We start from the raw sequence: 22,989 nt of genomic DNA, 5'->3' as shown, positions 1-22,989 counted from the left end.
TGTGAATATTTAGCCTATATGAGGCAATGTCTTCTTTAGTTAAAATTAACCATGGTTCTCTATCAGCTTTCTATCTCTGAAAAGGCTGGAAAATACTTCATGAATTCCTAAGTCGTCATCCAAATAACGAAAAACACTTTTTCTAGTCTGGGAATGTGTCAAGTTTCATCAAATAGTTACTGAGAACCAGCGAGATTTTTTTTTAAAATGAACATTGATTTCCCATTTACATTAATTGAACTCACCCATTTTCTATCATTCTATTCAAAAAATTTGGGGGTGCAACCACCCCCTCTTGTTTGCCGCCCCTGCTCATGCACGAAATCAATACACAGGTATAAAAAAAATACCCATGTAGTTTTATAAAAAATAATCAGAATTTCTATGGCTCAAAATACAAATAACAAAAAAACCCTGTTTGCCGCCCCTGCTCATGCACGAAATCAATACACAGGTATAAAAAAAATACCCATGTAGTTTTATAAAAAAATAATCAGAATTTCTATGGCTCAAAATACAAATAAAATCAATAATCAATATAAATAAATTTCAAATTGTAAAGAAAATGCTACAAATAGTGCAATACAATTGTATGCAAGTAGTGTTATACAGTGCCTAATTCAAGGCAAAGTCAGAGGAGGCTTGAGCCTCCATTATGAATACTCATGCACAAAATCAATACACAGGTATAAAAAAATACCCATGTACTATTATAAAAAATAACCAGAATTCCTATGGGTCAGAATGCAAATCAAACCAATAATCAATATTAATGAATTTCAAACTGTAAAGAAAATGCTACAAATAATGCAAAACAAGGGCATGCAAGTAGTGCTATACAGTGCCAAATTCAAGGCGCTGTAGCCTTGAATTAGGTCTTTGCATTATTTTTTTCTCAACACAATTGATGTTTTACTTATGTTGATAATTAATTCTATTCATACCAATTCATTTAAATTTATTTAAAAGTTGAAGTCGTCAATCTGAAGGAAATAATTCAGAACTGTAATGGGAGGAATCTTTCACGTAAAATTTTTATGATGAGATTCAAAATAGTCAGACCCGGCCCGGATCTATAAATTTTGGGCCCTCCTGCAACGAAATCTGTAGGGCCTCTGTAATATATGTAATTAACTGTAACTGTAGAACTGCAACTGTAACTTGTACATAGTGTGACTCTTTGATATGCATGTAGATGTTTAAGAGGTCAGCGCGTGTAGAGTGTCCACTACTCTTCCGTTTGTAATAATTATGTAGTAAATAACTCTATTTAGTTTATTGCTGTTGTGCATCGCTACTAATTAAACAAGACAGCCCCTCCCCAGGGGCCAGCAGTGTATACTTGTGATGTTAATTATTCTTAGTGCTAGTTTATTTTCAATTTCTTGGGCCATTAGGCCCTTTAAGGACATCGGCCCCCCTGCTCTGCTTGGTCTGGGGGTATGCCGATCCAGGCCTGAAGATAGTTATTATGTTTTAAATTTTAATGTATGTCTTTTTTTTCATGATCTACTGCAGTATAATAAATATGTCTTGTGCTGCTCTTTCTTTGTGCTTATTTCTAGTAGCAAATCACATGAATTTAGCTGAGATTAATATGTAGTTGAGAAGTTTGAGTCTTTTGCTCTGAAATTAAAAAAATATTTAAGAAATCCACTTCAATCAACATATTACAGTCAGATTTAATAAGAAAATCAGAAATTATTGGTATAATGTCGAGTCATGGGAGCCTGATTCGCTTTAAACAAGCAAATCCCTGATATAGTGAGCAATGTTTTTGTAATTCATGACATTCTATTGACTTCTACTTTTCCAGCTCTGTTAATCTTTCCTTGGAAAAATTCCTTTAGCATTCCAAATTCAATTGAAAGTTAGTGATGCATCATAAATCCTCAGAACAAATGAAGGGATCTGAAATTTAAAAAAATAAATAAAATAAAAATAATAAAATAAAAAAGATTAAAATAAGGATAATTATGAGAAATGTGAGGAATTTTAAAATAATTCACTACCAGCATACTCGATGACTTTTAAGTGCACAGGAAATTTTTTTTCAACGTCAGAGTAGAGTTGCAAATGACGTTTTTTGATCCATGAGTTAGTCGTTCAAACACAGTAACAAAAGAAAGACAATAACGTAGTCCAAAGCAAAATTAACATCTTCTGAACTGTCTGAAAATAAAAAACAAAGTGATGTGAATTTTTGTTTTCTTTCCACGAACTAGTTTTTTATGAGCACTCAGATATAACGAGCAAATATTGCAGTCCCTTCACGCTCATAAGCGAGTTCGACTATATAAGTTTTTCCTGATATGGTTTATTTCAAAATATGTACCATATTTTGTTCATTCATAAAGTTCATCTATACTGTGTTGATGATAATGCTAAAACACAGTTCTGATTACATGAACTGATATGTAATTAACAATATCTTTGAAAGATTTGATTCAATCACCAAAACTTGTGGTAAATGTAAGAAAAGCATCTGTGCAGTTGCTTTTTAAAATCAATAGCAATCATTCTGCCAGAAAATGTTTCAACTGCATTCTAATAAAAATATTAAAAATTAATATTAATTTTTTCCAATGTGTTGCAGGGTTATTGGATGATTTTAATGACTGAATTTGTATTATAACGAATAAATACCTTTTTGCTTGAAAATTAAATGAATCAATTAAACTGTGTTTTGATGCACCAAAATTGCAAATTTTTTGGATCAAAACAGTGGTTAATTGATTCATTGAATATGTATTGTACAAAAGTACAGATTCTAAAATGTCATACTTATTGGTTTTTTCTGTTTCTATGATTAATGAAAGCTGAAATAAGTGTGATGCTGATCATGGTAACTTTGAAAATCATATTTAAGGAATCAACGATGTGCTATATTAATTAATTAATTATTATTATTATTTTTGAAACGTTTCCTGGCATCTTTTAAAAGCTTGTGCGAATCCTATTGTAACATTCAGCTTTCACACTCGCTAAAAAATATTTTCCAAAAAATTGTTTAAATGTTAAGTAGCTTTGAAGTTAATATACATTTAAATTGGTTCTAAACAGCAAGGAGAAACTCCACGGGATATAGCTGAGAGAAAAGGTTTCCATGAGGTAGCTGAGCTATTGGACAACCCCCCTGTCACTCGAATTCCTGTACAACATAACCAAGATTCTACAAAGAAGCATCATAAAGATCATAGCACAACTTCACAGGAGGGAAAGAAAGAGAAAAAGAAGGTTAGCTTTTTTTAAAATCCAGTTTGAATTTTGTGGACATGTGTTTTCCTAAGATAAATAAATACCTTTGTGCTGAACAGTAAAGTAAGACAAAGAACGTTAGAAGAAGCACAAATTTGCCACTTACAGCAGGCACGTGTTTCGGCGTTACAGGGAACGCCTTTTTCAATGCAAAAAATAATGAGCTTATGGATGAAAAGACATCCGACAAAAGCCATGAGCAGACAAGCATGCAGCTTAAAAGATAAAAACAGCGGATTAGCCAAACACCAATGACAAAGTTGTAAACCAATCAGGAACCAATAGGAATGCAAGCAAAGGCCAAGAGCTTTCTCTCAGGTACGAAACCCAGAAAGAAAGAGTTCAATTGGACAAAGATTAAGCCGAAGCTTAAACAAAAAGAAAAGAAAATGTCAGTAACCATGAACTGCAAGAAAGGAAAAACTGAATGGAAAACCATGAAATAAAATAAACAGAAACAAAAAATATTCGAAAAAAGGAAAAGAAGATAAATAGAAGAAAATTGGGGGGGGGGGAAGTCAACAAGACAAAAAGGTAAAAATAAACAAAGGAAGATAGATAAAAATGAATGGGAAAAAAGAGGGGAATGGGGAAAGGACAGTATTAAAGATATAGGAGCCAAATGTTGGAAAAATATGGAACTGCACTAAGATCGTTAACTAAGTTAGAACTGTTCCTCAAAATATGAAAGGATTCCCAAGTTGGCATTTGGATCACTCTTTTGATTTTAACACTTATCTGATTATCCAAAAATGCCCCAATTCAGCAGATCTTGACTTTTGGGAATCCTTTCATATTTTGAGGAACAGTTCTAACTTAGTTAACGATCTTAGTGCAGTTCCATATTTTTCCAACATTTGGCTCCCATATCTTTAATACTGTCCTTTCCCCATTCCCCCCTTTTTTCCCATTCATTTTTATCTATCTTCCCTTTGTTTATTTTTACCTTTTTGTCTTGTTGACATCCCCCCCCCCCCCAATTTTCTTCTATTTATCTTTTTTTTCCTTTTTTCGAATTTTTTTTTGTTTCTGTTTATTTTATTTCACGGTTTTCCATTCAGCTTTTCCTTTCTTGCGGTTCACGGTTACTGACATTTTCTTTTTTTTTTTGTTTGAGCTTCGGCTAAATCTTTGTCCAATTGAACTCTTTCTTTCTGGGTTTTGTACCTAAGAGAAAGCTCTTGGCCTTTCTTGCATTCCTATTGGTTCCTGATTGGTTTATAACTTTGTCATTGATGTTTGGCTAATCCGCTGTTTTTATCTTTTAAGCTGCATGCTTGTCTGGCTTTTGTCGGATGTCTTTTCATCCATAAGCTCATTATTTTTTGCATTGAAAAAGGCGTTCCCTGTAATGCCGAAACACGTGTCTGCTGTAATTGGCAAATTTGTGCTTCTTCTAATGTTGTTTGTCTTACTTTAATGTGTTTTCCTATTCTTATGTAATAATTATGAATGTCTTTTTTTAAATGTATCCTAGTTAACATTTTGTAAATATCACTAAATGCATGACAACTGAAATTTCATGATACAGAAAACAAGTGTCATGCATTCTTTTCCACTTTAAAAAGCAGAAAATTCATTCATTGGCAGTCAGAGTTTTAGAGTAATTTTCAATGCATTTTCAGCTAACAATCATTAGCACGAAGTAGCACATACTTTAATAATCCATTCAATTGCCTTCTTAGGTTTTCTTTGTTCTCTTATTCACTCCTTTTATCAATACTTTCCCTTCCGTTAATGATCGGCATCCTGTTTTGAAAACACGAAGTAAAATTCATTAATTTCAGTAATCACAACATGATAAGTCAATATGATGAACATTCTGAGACACTTTTATGCCGCCTAAATATGAGTACACTACAGTAACTTAATCAAGTGCTAGCAGGTGCAGATCCTAAGGAGAGTCATGATTTCTCTTTAAGTGGCCAAAAATAGCTTAAAGCCATCGTTTATGGAACTTACATTTTGAAAAATTCACCACCTATATTCACCCTATTTGTGCTCAAAAATGACACTTATGAACCCCTCTTCTGGAAATAACCCATTCCATAACTAGGAGCCTGATCCGCCCTTGATGGCAAGTAAACAACATTTAAAAGATTATGTTCAATGAAGCATTTTGGTTTTACAGACATGGGGAAAGAGGAGCACGTGTGACCATTTTTTTGTATTTATTTTTTAAACAAGAAGCTCCGTCTAGAACTAAACGAGCCTACTTTCCCGTATACCCATACTACTTTCTAGTACCTGGTCAATATTCTCAAAAATAGCTAAAATCGCAAATTTTTTCAAACATATTTTAAAAATATTTTAAGCTGATTTCTAGGAATAAAATATTCCTCACTCATCTAAAAAAATTAAAAAAAAAATCTTTAACAGCTTTCAAAACGAAAAAATAATAATTAAAATTAATAAGCTCATTAAAATAAGTACATTATATTAAAAAAATCGTTTCTTTTTCCCCTGTTGGCAAAAATAATTTTTTAAATGAATTAATGCACTTACCAAAATAAATAAAAACAATAAAATGTCAACTTAAAAAAATAATTTTCATTGTCAAAAAAAAAAAAAAATCGTCTGCACATATCTTAATGTAGAAACATAAATGACTTCGAGTTTATTCGCCGAAAACAGAATAGCTAAATTAAAACTTAAGCGTGAAAATAAAAACAAGTCATATCAACAATAAGTATTTCACAGTTAAAACTATTGCTGTGGATTCGGAGTCGGAGTCAAACTCATTTTGGGATAAAGGAGTCGGAGTCGAATATCCAAGAATTGGAGTCAGTCATTTGTCCTCCATAAATTTTTGCCAAAGCTACGAAGTCAGAGCTGAAGTCGGGGAGTCGGAGTCCGATTAATTGTCAGGCACAAGAGTCGGAGTCAGGTGCCCTAAATTCTCGGAGTCTGGAGTTTGGCGTTAAGAGCTATTTCCAACAAAATTTGTTTGAAGTAAATCCGCCTTCAAGTACGGAATCTACATTGACTTTCAGTTTCCCCTTAGGCGCTAATGTTAAGGGATTTGAACTGTTCAAAATTGAACGGAAAATTGTTCAAATCCAAAAGATATTTTATATACAAGTTTTTCATCAAAAGCTTTTTCCTGCAAAGTTTGTTTGAAGCAAATTCGCCTCACAGTTCGGAATTGCCTTGAATTTCCCCGTAGGCGATAATGTTAAGTTTTTTTGAACTGTTCAAAATTGAACGAAAAATAGTTCAAATCAAAAAATGAACTATGGGAATAAGGTGTCCTCGCCGAGACTTTTCGAACAAAAAAAAGTATGTTCGAATCGGACTATTCATTTGAAAGTTATTAGGTTGGGACAGACAGACAGACAGACCGACAGACATTTTTCCCCATCTCAATACCCTACTTTCCAATTTTTAATTTTTCGATATTTATTTAATTATTTTATTTCTTTTTGACTTAGTTTTGTTTTTCGCGATATTTTTAAGATGCATTCAGCCTTCTTTCGTGCTTTTTTTTTTCTTTTTCAGGGAAAGTAGGCTAAAAATATTATTAATTTCTGAGTAAAGATATTCCCATGATTGATGAATTTTTTCTTTGTGACATAATTTTTTTTTCAGATTAAAAAAAAAAATTTTTTTTTTACTTCGTGGAATTTTTAAAAAGTGTTTTCAGTTGTGTGAACATCCATCCCTGGGTCACGTATGAACATATGAAAAATGCAGGACAAGCATCATATTTTAACAAAAAACTCTTTAATATGAAACGTATAGATATATAACAATTACAGTGAAGGGTTTCTAACCTATATTGTGTCAGATTACTCTAAAGAAAGATTACTCTAAGAAACTGAATGAAAATATTTTTTCTAAACTGTATAACTCTTCTCACTAAAACATTTTAATGTTTCATAGCATGTTCTGATCACTGGTCTAACTTATAAGACTGAAAATACAAAGAATATTTTATTTTGTAAAGATTTTTGGCATATTGTGTTTAATCTTCATATAGAACATGAGAATGAATTAAGAAATTATTTTAAACTGTAATTTTTAGTTAAATAAAAATATCTTGTCTTTTTTTTAAACTTAAGCATTGTATAACACTAAATTATTGGCCAACTACTAAGTTACAAATAAATTAAATAATAATAAAAACAATTAACAATAAATTTACAAACTGATTGTAGCAAAATAATAATTTTAAATATTTACACGGAGGATATGTGTACTGTTTACATGTAACCCTATATGGTATGTTTGCAAGTGCCCCATCATCTATTTTTGAACTAACTTGTGGAAACAAAGAATTCCCAAATAAATAAGGAAATAAATAAATAAAAAATAAATAATAATAATACATAGTGTCATAAATTTACTTAAATGTTCTTAAAATGGTTTGCAATAATTTAGTTTTGCTTATTAGTTATCTTAAAATATGTTTTTTCATTAAAAAGACTGATGAAATTGCATCAGCATCTGATAAAACAAAGAAGCTGTCACAACAGGCACATAAACTGTTTCCTTGCTCTGAAAGTTTGGCCAAGAATTAGGACTGGTACTGCCACTACTTGAGAATTTTTCAAGATATTTTGCTTGATGTTAAACTAGTAAAACATACCATGTTCACATGTCCCCCCCCCTTCCCCTACCATTTATTTATGTGCTACTTCATATGTGACAAGTTTAGTAGCACTCTAAAACATTAGTTTGTACAAAAATTTTGATAGGACCTGAAAGCAAGGGTTACATGTCTATTAGCAAAAGCGATTGTTTAAACTTTAGTCATCAGTCAAATGGTCTGATGCATTCAGAGATCTGATTCACAGACTCAAACTAACAAATTTCAAAAGGGAACGAATGGATAAACTGTGCAAAGTGGCAATGTTACTTATTATGTCCCAAATTCCAAATTACAACAAATCAACCCGTCTTAAATAAAACTCCTGCAAAATATTTTTAAAAAACGGCTTATGATAGACAAATATTCCACAAAACCCCTGTTGTAGTAGAAAATTATTAAATATGCTACTAAATACCTTATATCATCCAATATACCAGAATGTCTGGTATATTGCAAGTAGTTCTGCCATGCCTAAGCCATGGCTTAGAGGTGGTAACTTACTGCTAAATACCTCAAATCAGGGCTTCCCAAACTGTGCCGAGCCTTAGCAGGGGGGTCTGCCACAAACTTTGAGAAAAAACTTATTAATGCGTTAAATGATATTCAAATAATGTACTTATATTTGAAAATCAGAATTTTCACCTTCGAAGTATAGAATTGTTGAACACTACTTCCTGACACCTTAAGAAATAGTGCTGTAAGATCATGCAGCTACCACAGTGGAAATTCTCAGTACATATTGGAAACAGGTTTGGAACACTTTAATTCACAGAAAGTATTCCAGTTGCCTGAATGTGCACTAAAATATGTTCCAAATTGGCTCCGTTAAAAAGAAACTGCTGACATGTTTTTTAATTTAATCCGAATGTGATACGCTCAATTGCTGAATTTAAGATTGGGAACACTTGAGAACAGATTGGGAACATGTTTGGATATACTTGTGAAATCATTGCTTTCTGTTGTGCAAATGTAATTTCAACATCTTTCTTTAAGTACCAATCAATAGAAACTCTCGATATGATACTACAGTAGAATACCTTTATAAGGCCGACCTATATAATGTAATTCAATTCTCTATAAACCGCACAACTTTTCAAAAGTAAACAATGGATTTTGAAGTTTAAAAAATCCCCCTGTTTTGCCTTGCAAAACATAAAAATTGTTAGGCAAATTAAAATTTTGAAACACTTTTTCATCTTTCCATTTTAATGCCAAAGCTTTCAAATGAAAATTAGTATTCACAGTGAAAGAAAATACCAGATGGCTCTTTAAAATGCAGCTGTTATGCAAACCATGAAACTACTAGAAGTATAGAATAATTCACTTTCTTTTGATTGTGAAACACATTTCTTTGAAAATGATTAATTGTATAAGTAGTTCTTTAATGCTCATTGCAGATAAAACTCATTCTGAAATGCTAATATATAGATGTATTCTGAATATTAGTTTCAAAATTTGTGAAATGACCTATATAATGCCAAAACCTGTATAACGCAAAAGCTCTGATCCCAAGGTGTGCATTATAACAATCTTCTACTGTACCAGAAAATTTGTTGCAATGAATCGCTGTCGGTTGGTGTCGAGAATGGAGGGAAAAAGGATGGCCTTCCTTTGTAGAAGACTTCATTGCCGGCAGCAATTGACAGTTGCGCTATGATACTGCTGTAAAATTAACTACAAAAAGTACTGGTATAATCAAAGGGGTGGTCCATAGGTGCCGTAAAAAATGGCCCAAAAATTGTGTTACAAAGTGTTCTAAAAGAGAGATGTGTCAGAGTTCAAAAAATGTTCTCAAATGCGTACCCAAAAGTGTAAAAAACTGTGCTGAACCAAATAATGCTTTGAAAAATGGTCTCAGAAATGTTTTGAAAGCTGTTCCAAAAAGTGCTTCAAAAAGTGTTCTAAAAAAAGGGAACAAGTGTCCAAGTTCAAAATGTGCTCAAAAAGTGTCGGAGGATTACTCTGCAAAACTAAATACTGAAGCTGTCTAGATTCTGAACCTGTTATTCGACTCCAGCAATCAAAAATTAACCCCAATACAGTAAAATTGTGCCAGCTAAACCAGCCTCACTCTTCCCATTAATTTGATGTTTCATTTTGAATTTTCGTCGTTTTGTTACCAATTCATTTCTGTGTGATCAATTTGATTTTTGTACTTCAGAATTTGTAAGTAAAGTTGGGCTTAGTAACCACAAAGGAAGTCATGTTTTCAGGGGGAGGGTTCTTGGAAATTGTTTTAGTTTGTGACAAGGGATAGGGTTACTTAAGGGAAAGTGTTTTCTTGTCCCCCCCCCTCCTCAGGTAACAAGAAAAGGGACTTTACACATCTTATTTTACAAAATGCTTATGAAAAATAGTGTGACATGTAAAAAAAGGAAGTGGTAAGGTGAAGTATGTCACTTTGTCACAAGGCGGGGGGAGGGGAGAGGGTGTGACATCGTACAGGGGAGCCCCCCCCCCCGCCCAAGAGTTCTTTTCAGGGAGGGGGTCCCCACTTAATATTGGTCTACGAAAGGGGTTCGCTGTCTACAAAGTTTGGGAAGCCCTACCTCAAATCATTTTCTTTTTCAGCTGTTCTTTGGTAATTGTTAACCATCTTTTTTAAGAATGATTTGTAATATTTTTTTTGTGTGTTTTAGAAAAAAATCTTCAAAATGTTTCAGGAATTTAAAAATTGTGCCCGATTTGAATTAATTACATTTTTTAACCTCTTCCAGAGTAAGAAATCTTCAAAGGTGCACTTTTCTGATGGAAAGAAAAAGACAGCCAAATGTGGGAATATCAGCCCTTATGGCTGCCATCAATCTCCTGATCCAGAATCCTTTCCTTCTCTCAAGCTTATGTCTTTACCTCAAGAACCGCTCAAAAGTGGTGAGCAGTATTATGCAGACCTTGCAGGCAACATCAAAAAAGTGAGTTCAAGACAAAAAATATTTTAATGGATATTTAACCCATTAAGAGCTTATTAGTTTCTCTCAATCATAAATGAATTTAAATTCTCTTTTATTTATTGCTAGAGGCCTGTCTCGACCTAGTTCGGGTTAAAAACAACTTTCTGTCTTAAATAAATGTTATGAAGGTAGATAAATGAATACCTTTGTGCTGAAAAGTAAAGTAAGAAATAAGAACGTCAAAAAGTACGAATTGCAGATTACTGCAGACACCTGCAATTTGTGCTTTTTAACGTTGTTATTTCTTACTTTATTATGAAGGTACTTTTAATTTGAAAATTAATAGTAAGCAACTTTTTTTTTGTTTAGATTTTATGAGATTTGAAGCAAATTGATATATCTCATTTCCCAATCAAGAGAGACCAACATATAATTCCTACTGAATAGTACAATCTTCCCTCATGTAATGTTGCACTACATATTGTATAGTTGTACGTTTAATGATGATGATGGTATAAGAAATTTTCATTAGATATTGTAATCACTTAAATTGGAAAAGGAAATATACAGGGACCATAAATGTGATTCAAAAATACATGTAAAGAAAAGTTCTCCTAGATAACGGATACCCCTCAATATTTTTAGATTTGTGGATAGTGACATACTGGAAGAATTTTAGCTTCCTATTTCAACTGAAAGAGAGTGCTCAACCCTCTCCCCCAAGCTTCATACGTATGGGGAGGAGGGTTAAAAAAGTACATTAAACTGAAAAAACAATGCTACATATTATAATATACACTAGTAATATGCATATACATTGCATTAAAATAATTATTTACAAAAATACTATTATTCTATAATACTGTCAGGAAGTCTAAAAAAATAGGGGGTGTCCTGGACTTTAGCTTGAAATTTTTTTTTGAACCACCCTAGGGATCATGGGGATGCAAGGAGTATGAGCTAACTGAACTGCAGTTGGTGCTGTAAGAACAATACTCGAAATCATATTATTCCATAGTGAATTTAATTGGGGTTAAATTCCATTGAATAGATTGGACAAATTTAATTTGAATAATAAAATTACTGTGATATTGTCTTTAATTTTAAAAGCATGAAAAGAAGTCCTGAGACGTGACCTATTGAAGAAATTCTGCTAATTGCCCGTTTTTTCTTGTTAAACATACGAAGTCTTCCTGGGAGAGATATTCAAAGTAGTTTAAATGTGGAATGGTCAGTTTTTATATCCCTAAATAAAGTCCCGGAAGTTCCATAAAATAACATTGCAAAAGCCTGTTGATTGATTTTTGGATGGTGTTGAATTTATTAATTTTTTTCCAGTTCCACCAGGTATGCCGATCAACATTAATTTACGTTCCTGGTTTCCATGTACCAATCATGAAAAAAATTATTTTAGAATTTTTTTCGCTGATTCTCTGCAATGGTGGCAAACAAATGTCCCCTATTGAGTGTCTGCTTCAATGTGTTTTTATATCTTTTGACATTGAACCACAATCGTAATACTTCTGCTGACTCTCTCCATGCAATATGTCGTCCCAGAGATCTTTTCCAAATGTTTGCCATAAAGCAATAGTGTCTAAAAGTTGTCAAATTACTTCCTAGCCAATGTGTTTTGTTCGTTGTTGTTGTAACTTTGAAAGTTCGGTCATTGTGTGGAATTATTCTTTCAGTTGAGAATTTTCTAAACTAAATGTACTTAACTGAATTCATTTGCAGATGTTTTTTATTTCAATTTTAGTATGAATCAAAAACCTTAAAGGATAGCCCGAAATGTATGCAAACTTACAACTTTTAGATACATGGACTATTATCATCCATCTACACTACTTGAATTCAAAAATTAATTTGGCCGAAATGAATCTCAGTTATATTTCATTTAATTAAATTTTGAAGTGTAAACATTCTGTGACTCTAAATGGTTTTCTATGTCCTAGGCTAATGGAATGCTATGTACCCAGACTTATGCAGCCTCAAAGACATGTAAAGCTTTTTGGCGGTTCTCATGCAGGCATCGGGATGTTTTTTTCTTTCACGTGTGACCCCTTTAGGGTCTAAAGGGAGTGCGGGAAATTATAGACCTGTGAGTCTAACTTCGGTGGTTTGCAAAATTTTTGAAACATTGATAAAAATTAAGATAGTAAATTTTCTAGAGACTAATAATCTATTGACTAGTTTTCAGTACGGTTTCAGGAAAGGCAAATTTTGTGCAACTAATTTATTACATTTCTATGACAAAGAAAAAATTCTCATAGCACCCTTAATAGTTTGCTTGCTAATAACTAACTTTAATAAATTTACTTATGATAGTTATTGATGTTTACAGTTTGGATTTATTTTCAAATTTCTTTTTTCTTGTTAAGTACTTTACATACAACTTTTCCTAATCAAGATGCTCTTATTGGTTTCATTTTTAGCCTCCTTGCTGCTTCAGGGAAATAGAGTGGATACTTATCATGCTTAATATTTTATGTCCAACGTATGCACTTATGTTCTACAGCAGTGGTTCCCAACCTTTTTTCCCTTGCAAACCCCTTTCAAATTCGGAAAGAAGTTGGCGAACCCCCGGCGCAATAAGCAATATGTAAGAAGCAAAAAAAAAAAAAAAAAATAAAAATAAAATAAATAAATAAAAATAAAAAAAATTAATTTGAATTCTGAAATTTTGAATTCAAATTATGTTTTTCGCAATCATGAACTGAGACTGGACCCTACTCATTGGAGTTATTGTTTCTAGAAACAGCTCCTGTCCCCTCCCCCCCTCAAGCCTGCCTCTCCTCCTGGGCGGTTACGTGCACATAGTTGTGTGTGTGCGCAGACCTGTGTGTATGCCTGTAGGTATGTGGGAGGGTATGTGTGTGAAGTTGTGTGTGTGTATGTGTATGAACGTGCGTGTGTGTAGGACATGGACGCCTCCGACCAGGAGAAGCGGGTAGCTCAAAACCGGAGCAGCCGCACCGCGCCGCCAGCAGAGGACGGTGGGCGGTGGTGCTGCATAGGCTTCTGGTTCAAGTTGAAAAAGGCACGGACACCAAAAACGGTCAAATGAGAACAATAAGCAATCGTGATTGCTCAAAAAAAGCCTCACATACAACAAATAGCGAGAACAAAATTGCAAAATATAAAGTGCAAACTAAAATGTCTAATAAAAATGAATGCAAAACAAATTGAAGTAAAAAATAAACCCAGTGGATTTTTTTTTTTTTTCTTTGAGCTTCAATTTTGAAAAAAACTTTGTATGATATGGTTTTGGAACAAAGAAGCTCAAAGAAAGGCAAAAATATGCGGTAGTTTTATTCTTACAGTAGATTCAGCATTTAATTTGCTTATATATTTATTTCCGAATGCATTATCCTTTTTCATGTAGATATATTTTCCAAAATGGTAAAAAATAAAACTAATGTCTTTTTTTAACACAACAGGACATTTATTTGTAACATCGAATCAGAAGTAAATTGTGGAATAATTTTTGAAAATATCTTATAGAAAACTCTCACATTAACGAAATGATTTTTTTTCTGCCAGTAAAATTAGATAAATCTTTAAATTCATATCTTCTTGAAAAAGACTACAAATCTAATTGTTTGCTAGAAATATATTCTGCGTACATTAATCCTTTGGGTGCTGACGAATTTTCTTCTAATGTAAAACGTATAAAATAAAATGCGTAGTTATTTTTGTTTTATCCAATTTTATTTTTGGAAGGAATAAAACGCCTATAATTAACTTAATTTTTTTCAAAAAATGTGATTTTTTACCAATAAAAATATTTTGATGTTGCCTTATTCAGGGTTCGTACGCTCCGGGAATTCCGGGAAAACCGGGAAAGGTCAGGGAAAATCACACTGTCAAAAATGTCAGGGAAAAGTCAGGGAGTTTTCAAATTTTGTCCTCTAAAAATTTGTTTCCATTTTTTTCCCCAAGGAATTAAGTACCATGAGATCTAGTCTTCGTTTTTATTGTTTTTATTGTGATTTCACGAAAAAATTGTAAACTTTTATCTAAACCAACGCTGGCACTTAAAAACTGCAATCGAAAAAATGAACGTTTTTTTTTTTCACAACGAAAAATGCGCCAAAAGAGCGAAAATTTTCTTGCATGGAGTATGTGAGGGGAACGCATTTCTTTCTACTGCCTAAAGTTTTAGATGGGTTGCCACAACATTCTGTTCGTTTCAGGGTTCGTGCGCTCCGGGAAAACCTGGAATTATCATTGAAAATGACATAGTCAAAAATGTCAAGGAATTTTTCAAACTAGTCGACCCGTGCGGAACTCCGCACTGTGCTTCAAATCGTTTCATAAGGCATTTCGCTCTTTAAGAATTTCGAAGGAAGAACATTATGAAGAAGAACCGAAAAAAAAGTAAGCGCAGAAGAGAAGGCATGTAATTTAAAGACATCAGTAACAAAACCTCGTTAAATACAGCGTTGTGATAATTTGATCATAGCTCCCCTTTTAATCGTACATATTTTCAATGAAAACATAAATGTCATTAAAAGTGTGGCTGAGTGGTGACTCGTGAAAAAGCAATAATTGTGCATGTGAAAAAACAGGTTGTGGCAAATACAGTCCTGCACATGTCAGCATCTGACGGGAAAAAAAGAAACATTAAAGAGATATTTATTGGCACGTATTCGAATTGGCGCCATTCTAACTAACAGCCCGACACCCTAACAAACCTAGCAATTGCGCCTTCCTTTTCGAAAGTTATTCATTGAAGGAATGCGTAGTAAAAAACAGCAAAAAAGCTTTTTGACAAAAAAAAAAGAATAATAATAATAAGATCATGCATCTGTGTTTTGTCATGATCCAGCATGATACGATTTAAAATTATTCGCAAAGCATGGAATTTGATTAAAGAATGACGAAGATTTTACGTAGCGATTGAAACAAACATTCTAGAGAAATAATAAATTTGATTGAAAATAAGTGTTTTTATCTTTGAATATTGAACTATTTCACATAGAAGGTTGCTTTAACCGTTACGGCTCAAATGCCGTCAGACGTTTCTCTTTTAATCGAACACTTAAAATTCAAAACCAAAACCAGTTGAACTGAGTCCGTTCTTAAGTGTAATTTTTCGAACGTAGACAAAATGTATTTTTTTTTTCAGCAGAAAGCAGAGGAGTAGAAAATAATTTCTTGCTAATGAAGTTGATAATACTCTTAATGCTTTATATCGTATTCGCGCGAATAAAAAATTAAAGGTTTACTGAGTGAAACTCGTAGTTTTAATCGGGCGTAGTATTTTTTCATTTGTACAAAAGGTCGAACTATTAGAAACATCTACATTTTAGCATACAATAAAAATGTTTTTCTGCACAAAAAGGATTTCTTTAAGTAAATCTAATACTTTTTTATGCTTACATTATGTTGAGTGGTCTGGATGTAGTCAAAGAACACAGTTCGATTAACAATCAACTTATCCGAATGATAACTGTAGCCTGCATAAAGGAGTCGAAACACCAAGTAGCATTCCCACTGCATTTATTTTATTAGGTGTGTATGTTATGAGCACATGTAATGCGTAATACTAATATAAATTTGATATTATGTCGGACAGCCCAAGCTTGCCCGAAGTTCAGATAGTTTATAGCCGAACGCTCTACCGAAAAAAACTTATCAATTAAACCGAACAACTAAGTGCAGTGCTGTTAAGCTTTATTAAAATATGAACACACACGAAGGCTTTTTTTTTTTTTGCCGAAAGCGACGTAAAAAATGGAAAACTGCATTAGAACTTTGCTTTAAAAAATGCATAAGAACTACAGGCAGCATCAAGGTTTTGAAACAGCAAGAGGCGATTTCGAAAACTTAAATTTTCGACCGTAAGTCTTTTTTTCGTCATTGGCCAGCCTGATAAGTTTTAAAATGAGAGGGGATTAATATATAAGATAAGATATTGAAGAAAAATGTTTTTATTTTTGAAAATTTTTACAATTTGTTATTGCAGGCTGCTTAAACCGTTATAACTTAGATGGCAGCACGTGTTCATCATTTAACAGCACGGTTAAAATACAAAATAAATTGAACTATGCTCTTTTTTAAGCGTAGCTTTTCGAATGTAGTAAAAATGTGATAAGCTATTTGTTTTTTAGCAAAAAGAAGAAAAAATATATATTTTACCCTTCAAATTGAGGTAGTATTTTATTTATTTGTACAAAGAGTCAAAAACTCATTAGAAGAATATATATTTCAATATACGATTTATTATTTTTTTTCTGAACAAAAAACAATTCTATTGTAGTCTGAAATCTTAAATCTGTTACTTATATTTTCGCTTACATTATGCTTTAATTTTCTTTCCAGAGCCAAAGCTTCAAAAAAAAAAAAAAAAAAAAAAAAAACACGTGCAATTTCGAAGTAATTTAGCACAAAATCACTGAATGTTTTTATATCAGCAAGGAGCATTTCCTTCTTATTTATTCTATTCCCTCATAGTTCTTATTCACTTAATTCAGTGTTCATGTAATGCGCGATATTTCTGTAATTTTTTGTTGCAGATTGTCCGGACGTGGGTCCGAACACGTAATCTCCTGGTTACGAAGAGAACGCTCTGCCAATCAAGCTACTCAGCTCTGTCGGTCATAGCGCAAATTAAAGTTATAAGTTTGACTGAAAACCTTATTCTGGTTCTTTAAAACAGGTTTTTCGGCTAAAAGAAACAATTTTTAGACTTTGGGTCTATTTTTCGTCAGTAGCCAGCACCATAAGCTATAAAATTAGCCGTAAATCAAAGAAATCGATCAAGAATTGAGGGAAATTTGGCGTAGAAACCAAAAACAGGCTACAGAAATAATATATAAGGATGTGTCCCCAAAATTTTTCTTTTCCCAATTTTTTCCCAGGGAATTTTGTTTTATGAGATCTAATCTTCATCTTTATCGATGTATTTAAAAAAAATTGTAACAATTTTAAAGCAATGAAAAAAGTGGCGATCCCAAAAAATCTTCAGCAGCCGCCATTTTTTTTAGCTCTCAGTAGTTAGTCTCCCAAGGGAAAAAAAATCAGGTGAACAGGAATTATGCACAAACTCAACAGGAGAGAAGACAATTTACTGCTTCAGAAGCACAATCTGTAGATGGGAGGGTCGATCGGGGAAAATCGTTTTTTTTTTTGATCGGAAAATCATTTCAGCTACGTGTGAAACGTAGTCGCCATCTTTGGTCATTCACAAGATGGAAGTAGATACGATCCTAAAATGCTTAAGTTTCTAAAAACGAAGCAGAATTGGATGTTTTCTTTAATTGAAAACTGAGATGAAAATAACAAAAAATTGTCTGCAAATTGTTTTTCTATTATTATTATTTAAAATAATTTCTTTGAGAAATGAAAAATTTTGTAGTTGAAACTTAATCTTATCCTCACTGCCTCGGACGCAAATGTGATAAAAACTTTTCAATGAATTGTAGTTTCATGAAGATTTAATATTTTTTAATTGTCTTCATGCGACAAATTTAAAAAGTTATCTCTTATTTTGGGGCATAGCCGCCATATTTGGTCACTCCCAAGATGGAAGTACACAAGACTTTTTAAGTGCCTAAGTTCCCGAAAACGGCATTGGATGTTAATTGCATTGCAAACTATTGAAAACAACACAAATTGTGCCTTTTTTTTCCGGATAATGTGTAATTATTTTCTGGAAAAATGCAAAATTTAATCTTCATAACATTTTTTTGTTTTAATTGATTTAGACTCTTATGTGCTAAATACTGACTATTTTGCTTTTATTGTAGTTTTTTAAGGAGTATTAATTATTTATTACTACTTTTATACTACAAATCCAAAAATCTACTTATTATTTTAAAATTTTCACTTTGTCGCCATATTTGATCATTTGCACAATGGAAGTAGACTTAAACTTCCAGAAACAGAATTGGATGTTTATATCAATGTGTACTATTGAAAATAACCTTAAAATGTGCAAAAAGTTATGAATTTTTGAAAATTAACTATTACTTTTTGGAAAAGAAAATTTGAAATTTTAATGTAAACGTCCTTTAATATGTGCAAAAAAAAAAAAAAAAAAGATTATTGGCATTGGCCTATGATCGGCGGATGTTGATTTTTGTTACTATGCATTACATGGTAAGCCGATTGATGCAACAAGTTAATCATATTTATACTGAAATTTAGCTTTGCATTTTGCTCAATATGTTTTGTGTAACCTACTAATAAGAAAATAAAAAAGTATTGTAAACCAAAAGCGGTGCTAAAAGGTTGCTGCAGGACTACAGCAAAACGCTATAATATTACGCGTGACACGTGACATCAAAGAAACGCTAAAATAAGTTGAAAGTACTGTGTTTTCAACAAATAGTAAACAAATTAAAACATTTTTGAACAAAATGTTTAAAAAAAACTTAAAATTTTGACAGAGAAAACAAAAAATTCCAAGTTTTTTTTTAAAATCTAAGGGGAGAAGTTTCAGTTATTCTGCATTGCTACTTTAAACAATTTTAATTATTTTGAAAATATTACTATTTAAACTTAAATTTTGAATGAAGCAAGTAACCTGGAATTTTCTAAAAAACAACCTGGAAAAGTCAGGGAACTTTTTTTAACCAAAAGTGTATGAACCCTGTTATTACAAGAGAACTTTCTCCCCAAATTTCATGAATTACTTTTTTACATGCAGCTCAAATTAAGTGCAATTTCTGATTTCATTGATTTTTTTTTACTGTGTACCTTACATTGTCGAAAGTTTCAAACAAGAAATTTTTTTTAAAGTAAAATGTTTTTTTCCCCACACCTCCTGAAATATTTTTTGGGCAGTTAACTATTTCTTCTGGAAAATTATACCAACTAATAGTGGCACAACCGCACTTCCTCGAATATTCTTTACACCACAAGAGAAGGTGATAGCCCTTAGCCCACTCAAATGGCTAAGAAACTAAGCATCCAAATTAACTATAAATGTTTCAGACACTCGCGTATGCTCCATGAAATGTTTTCAACAAATGTAATTGAATTTTCCGATCAAAAGCTACTGAGAAAACTAAAGAATTCATATGCTTTCATTGTTTTCATAAATTGAACCTTTCTGGTATTGCATCAATTCCACCATGACAACAATGAAAACAATGAAAATCACTTCTTGGAACAGATATATATTTCTTGAAATTTACATAATATGTCAGTAAGTATGCTAAAACTTGCATCACAAGATATTGAATGTGCAAGAGACAAATGAATCAATAATTTAAAAAAAGAAAAAAAAAAAAAAAACATGATGTAGATGATGATGATGTAGAAAACACATCAACCCTTGCAGAAAGTTAATCTCTAGGTCTTGTAATTATATGCATGGTCAGACATGATTTCAAAATTTGTTTTGTACTTATTTTTGCTGTTTATCCTCATAATTATGTATGCACATTCCTGTTTGTTCAGATAACATTGAGTCCTAACTGTTTTAGTAAGGTTTTGCATAACCCTTTAAATTGATGGCATGTGTGCAAGGTTCATATATGCTCAAATGAACTTTTGGTGGTAAATGGCCATTTTTAAAAATTCCTTATAAATATTAATTTAAAGTAAAGAACTGTGAATGTTAATTTCATTTGTGATGCTAAAAAAAAGTTTTTTCAGTGATATTAATTCATAAAATTCTCTAAATCTTGGTACAACAATACAAGGCTTACCCAATACCATGTGTATGGTTGTATTGAGATTATTTAAAGCTGACTTGCTGTTAAACAGAATGTTGCAATATGCTGTAGCCCTAGATCACTATAAAGCTCTCTTCTGTCACTTTTATCTCGTAAGAAAGATGAGGCCCTCTTACTGATACAAGCATAAGTTGAAGAAATCAAAAACTGAGGGGAGCTTTGTTTAAAAAAAAGTAAGGAGATGCAGATTAAAAACAGTTTGTAGTAAAATTCAATAAAGTGGAAGGATGCTGAAGTAAAAATTAGGAGTAACCTAGGTTTATGTTTACTCTTGGTCCTGTTTGATTACACCCCTGCTCTGTTACAGCATTCTAAACAAAGAATGTTATTTCTCTGTTGAAAATGTCTGTGACTGCTTCTGATTTGTTTCAGTGTTTTGTCTGTAGTTGTTCTGCAACAGTGCTGTTTGTTGATAGCTCTGCCACTTCTCAGATCATTGTTTTTTTGAGCTGGCTTGATGCATTTAAGATGCGATAATTATTTTGAAAGACAGATTTCAATTGTAACCTGTGAAAACTGGATCCTAGGTAATACTATTTGTTAGAAGAGCGTGGAGTTATTTTTGACATGTTAAATTGACCTAAACTTGTTTATCAAAGAAAATTTTATGGTAAGACTGGAGAAATAAGGATTTTTTTTTTTTGAGAGTTTTAAATTGAATTGAATTATTGATGTCGAGTGATAGGAAATAACAATCATTCTTGTGTGTGTAGGGGTGGGGGAAGGCATAGTTTTATAGAAATTAAAAACTGTCCTGAATAAAATTAGGTATGCAAATTATGGGGACCATAAAATATAGGCATATTAGGATTATTATTGCAACATATATTATTGGAACTAAATTATACTGTAGTAAACATGTATGCTTATTGTTAATTTTCTTTTACTTTTTCCTAGGGACCTCGTGGTCTTGGCTACACATGTTATTGTGCGCCTTTTTTCCACCATGTTGAAAGAAAATTAGATGCCCAGAAAAAGGAACTTCTTGAAAAACTAGAAGGCCAAGGCGAAAATCTGGAAGCTAAGATAAGAGGTCTTGAGAAAAGAACAAAAGAAAGGCTCTCTGGACTTGACCAAAGGGTAAAAGAAAGCCTTGCTGCTGAAAGGGGTGAATGTGCTGAAAGAATTGATCGTAGACTTTTCCGTGAACGTTGTGAATTAGACCAGAGACAAGAAAGGACTACAAGAGCTTTGCGCTCTGAAATGAGAGCATGGTCTAGAGGAGAAACATCTGCTCAGAGTGGCTTAGAACCAGAGCACAATATTGACATTCCTCTGCACAATAACGGTGCAACATTTTACTGTAATAAGGATTATTCTCAATGTGGGCTTTCTAGGTCTAAATCAGAAGATATGTTGTCAGATACTCAGAGTCATCAAAATAGCATTTCTTTGGTTTCTGGTACTACTTCTCGATTTTCTGGTCATGGGAAATTATGGAATGGTTCTGCTGCTGCAAATAAACCAGATAATAATTTAAGAACTGGGAATTCCAAGCATGAACAGTCTGGCTCTGCATGGAATCATTGGTCTCAAGCACGAATGAATCCATGCACTCCAGTTTCTAGATTAAAAATGAAATGCCTTGGTAATTTTGACCTCAAACGTGAAAGTAGAAGTGAGGGTGATCTTACTCGTTGTCATATAATCTCAGATCAAGATTCAGAATTGACAAACAATAATGTTGTGCAGAATGATATGACAGTTAAAGCATCTAGCAAATACCCTTATTCTCCTGAATCCAATAATGATGTATCAGACTACAATGGAACTCCATATGGTAGAAATATTTCGTTAAATAAAAATATTCCATCTAATATGAATATTTCTTTCAAGAACACTTTCAGGCCCAAATCTAAACAACCATCCATTTCTAAGCCAACAATATTGAGTTCTATGGACAATCGTGGTACATCGTATGTCAATGATCCATCTCATTCTATGAACATCAAATCTCCTTACCGAACAAATCATAATCATGACCAGAATCATAAATCTGCTTTCCCATTAGAAAATAATGATGGCTCTAGCTTTGTTTAATTGCAGCTATTTTTAATGTATTTTTGTTCATAACCGTCATTATATAGTCCGCATCATGCTAAACTAAGGAATGTGAAATATCACAAATTGCTTTTTTATAATTTGATGGTTTGCCGTAGCATTCAAAAAGGGCCGCTTGCTGGTTATAGCTACTTAAAACGATAGTTTTACACTTAAAGTTATACATAGAAATTAAAACATTGAAAATAACTAAACGTGCCAAGTGGGAAAAAAATTATTGTTTTTGCTTTTGTGAAAAGTGCAAGTTTTCACATTCATCAGTTTAACATTGTGCCGATGATACATAACTGTAACATCCCGAGTACGATAGGATGCTGAAAATCTATTAATTGAAAGTTCTGCAGCTTTTAGAATCGCACAAGTTTCTGAGACAGAGTTTATCGAGTGGAAATCTACTATGTGAAAAGTAATAAAATTTTTATGATGCATTATTAATACTAATAAGCAAATAAGTTGCTCTTTTAGTTACTGCATAAAGCTACAAATAGAATGTTGTAATTGA

At 32.5% G+C, this 22,989-nt stretch overlaps 1 protein-coding gene across 1 annotated transcript; it reads left to right on the top strand.

Moving 5' to 3' along the window:
• Positions 1-2,833: 2,833 nt before the first annotated feature.
• Positions 2,834-22,466, top strand: LOC129218665 (uncharacterized). Its single transcript, XM_054852989.1, has 6 exons — positions 2,834-2,845; positions 3,064-3,237; positions 3,344-3,355; positions 10,567-10,761; positions 21,324-21,936; positions 21,988-22,466. Exons 1-6 carry the CDS (start codon positions 2,834-2,836, stop codon positions 22,464-22,466), a joined length of 1,485 nt encoding a protein of 494 aa, XP_054708964.1.
• Positions 22,467-22,989: the final 523 nt, after the last annotated feature.

This window comes from Uloborus diversus, chromosome 1 (assembly GCF_026930045.1).
Source record: "Uloborus diversus isolate 005 chromosome 1, Udiv.v.3.1, whole genome shotgun sequence".
In the NCBI taxonomy this organism is placed as follows: domain Eukaryota; kingdom Metazoa; phylum Arthropoda; class Arachnida; order Araneae; family Uloboridae; genus Uloborus; species Uloborus diversus.
This window is presented reverse-complemented; position numbering and strand designations above follow the sequence as displayed.

What these genes read in the sequence shown, in the direction of transcription:
- LOC129218665 (XM_054852989.1), top strand. An exon ending in TTGCAGGCAACATCAAAAAA is followed by an intron (nt 10,762 to 21,323) that starts GTGAGTTCAAGA and finishes ACTTTTTCCTAG; the next exon opens with GGACCTCGTGGTCTTGGCTA. An exon ending in TTCCAAGCATGAACAGTCTG is followed by an intron (nt 21,937 to 21,987) that starts GCTCTGCATGGA and finishes CATGCACTCCAG; the next exon opens with TTTCTAGATTAAAAATGAAA.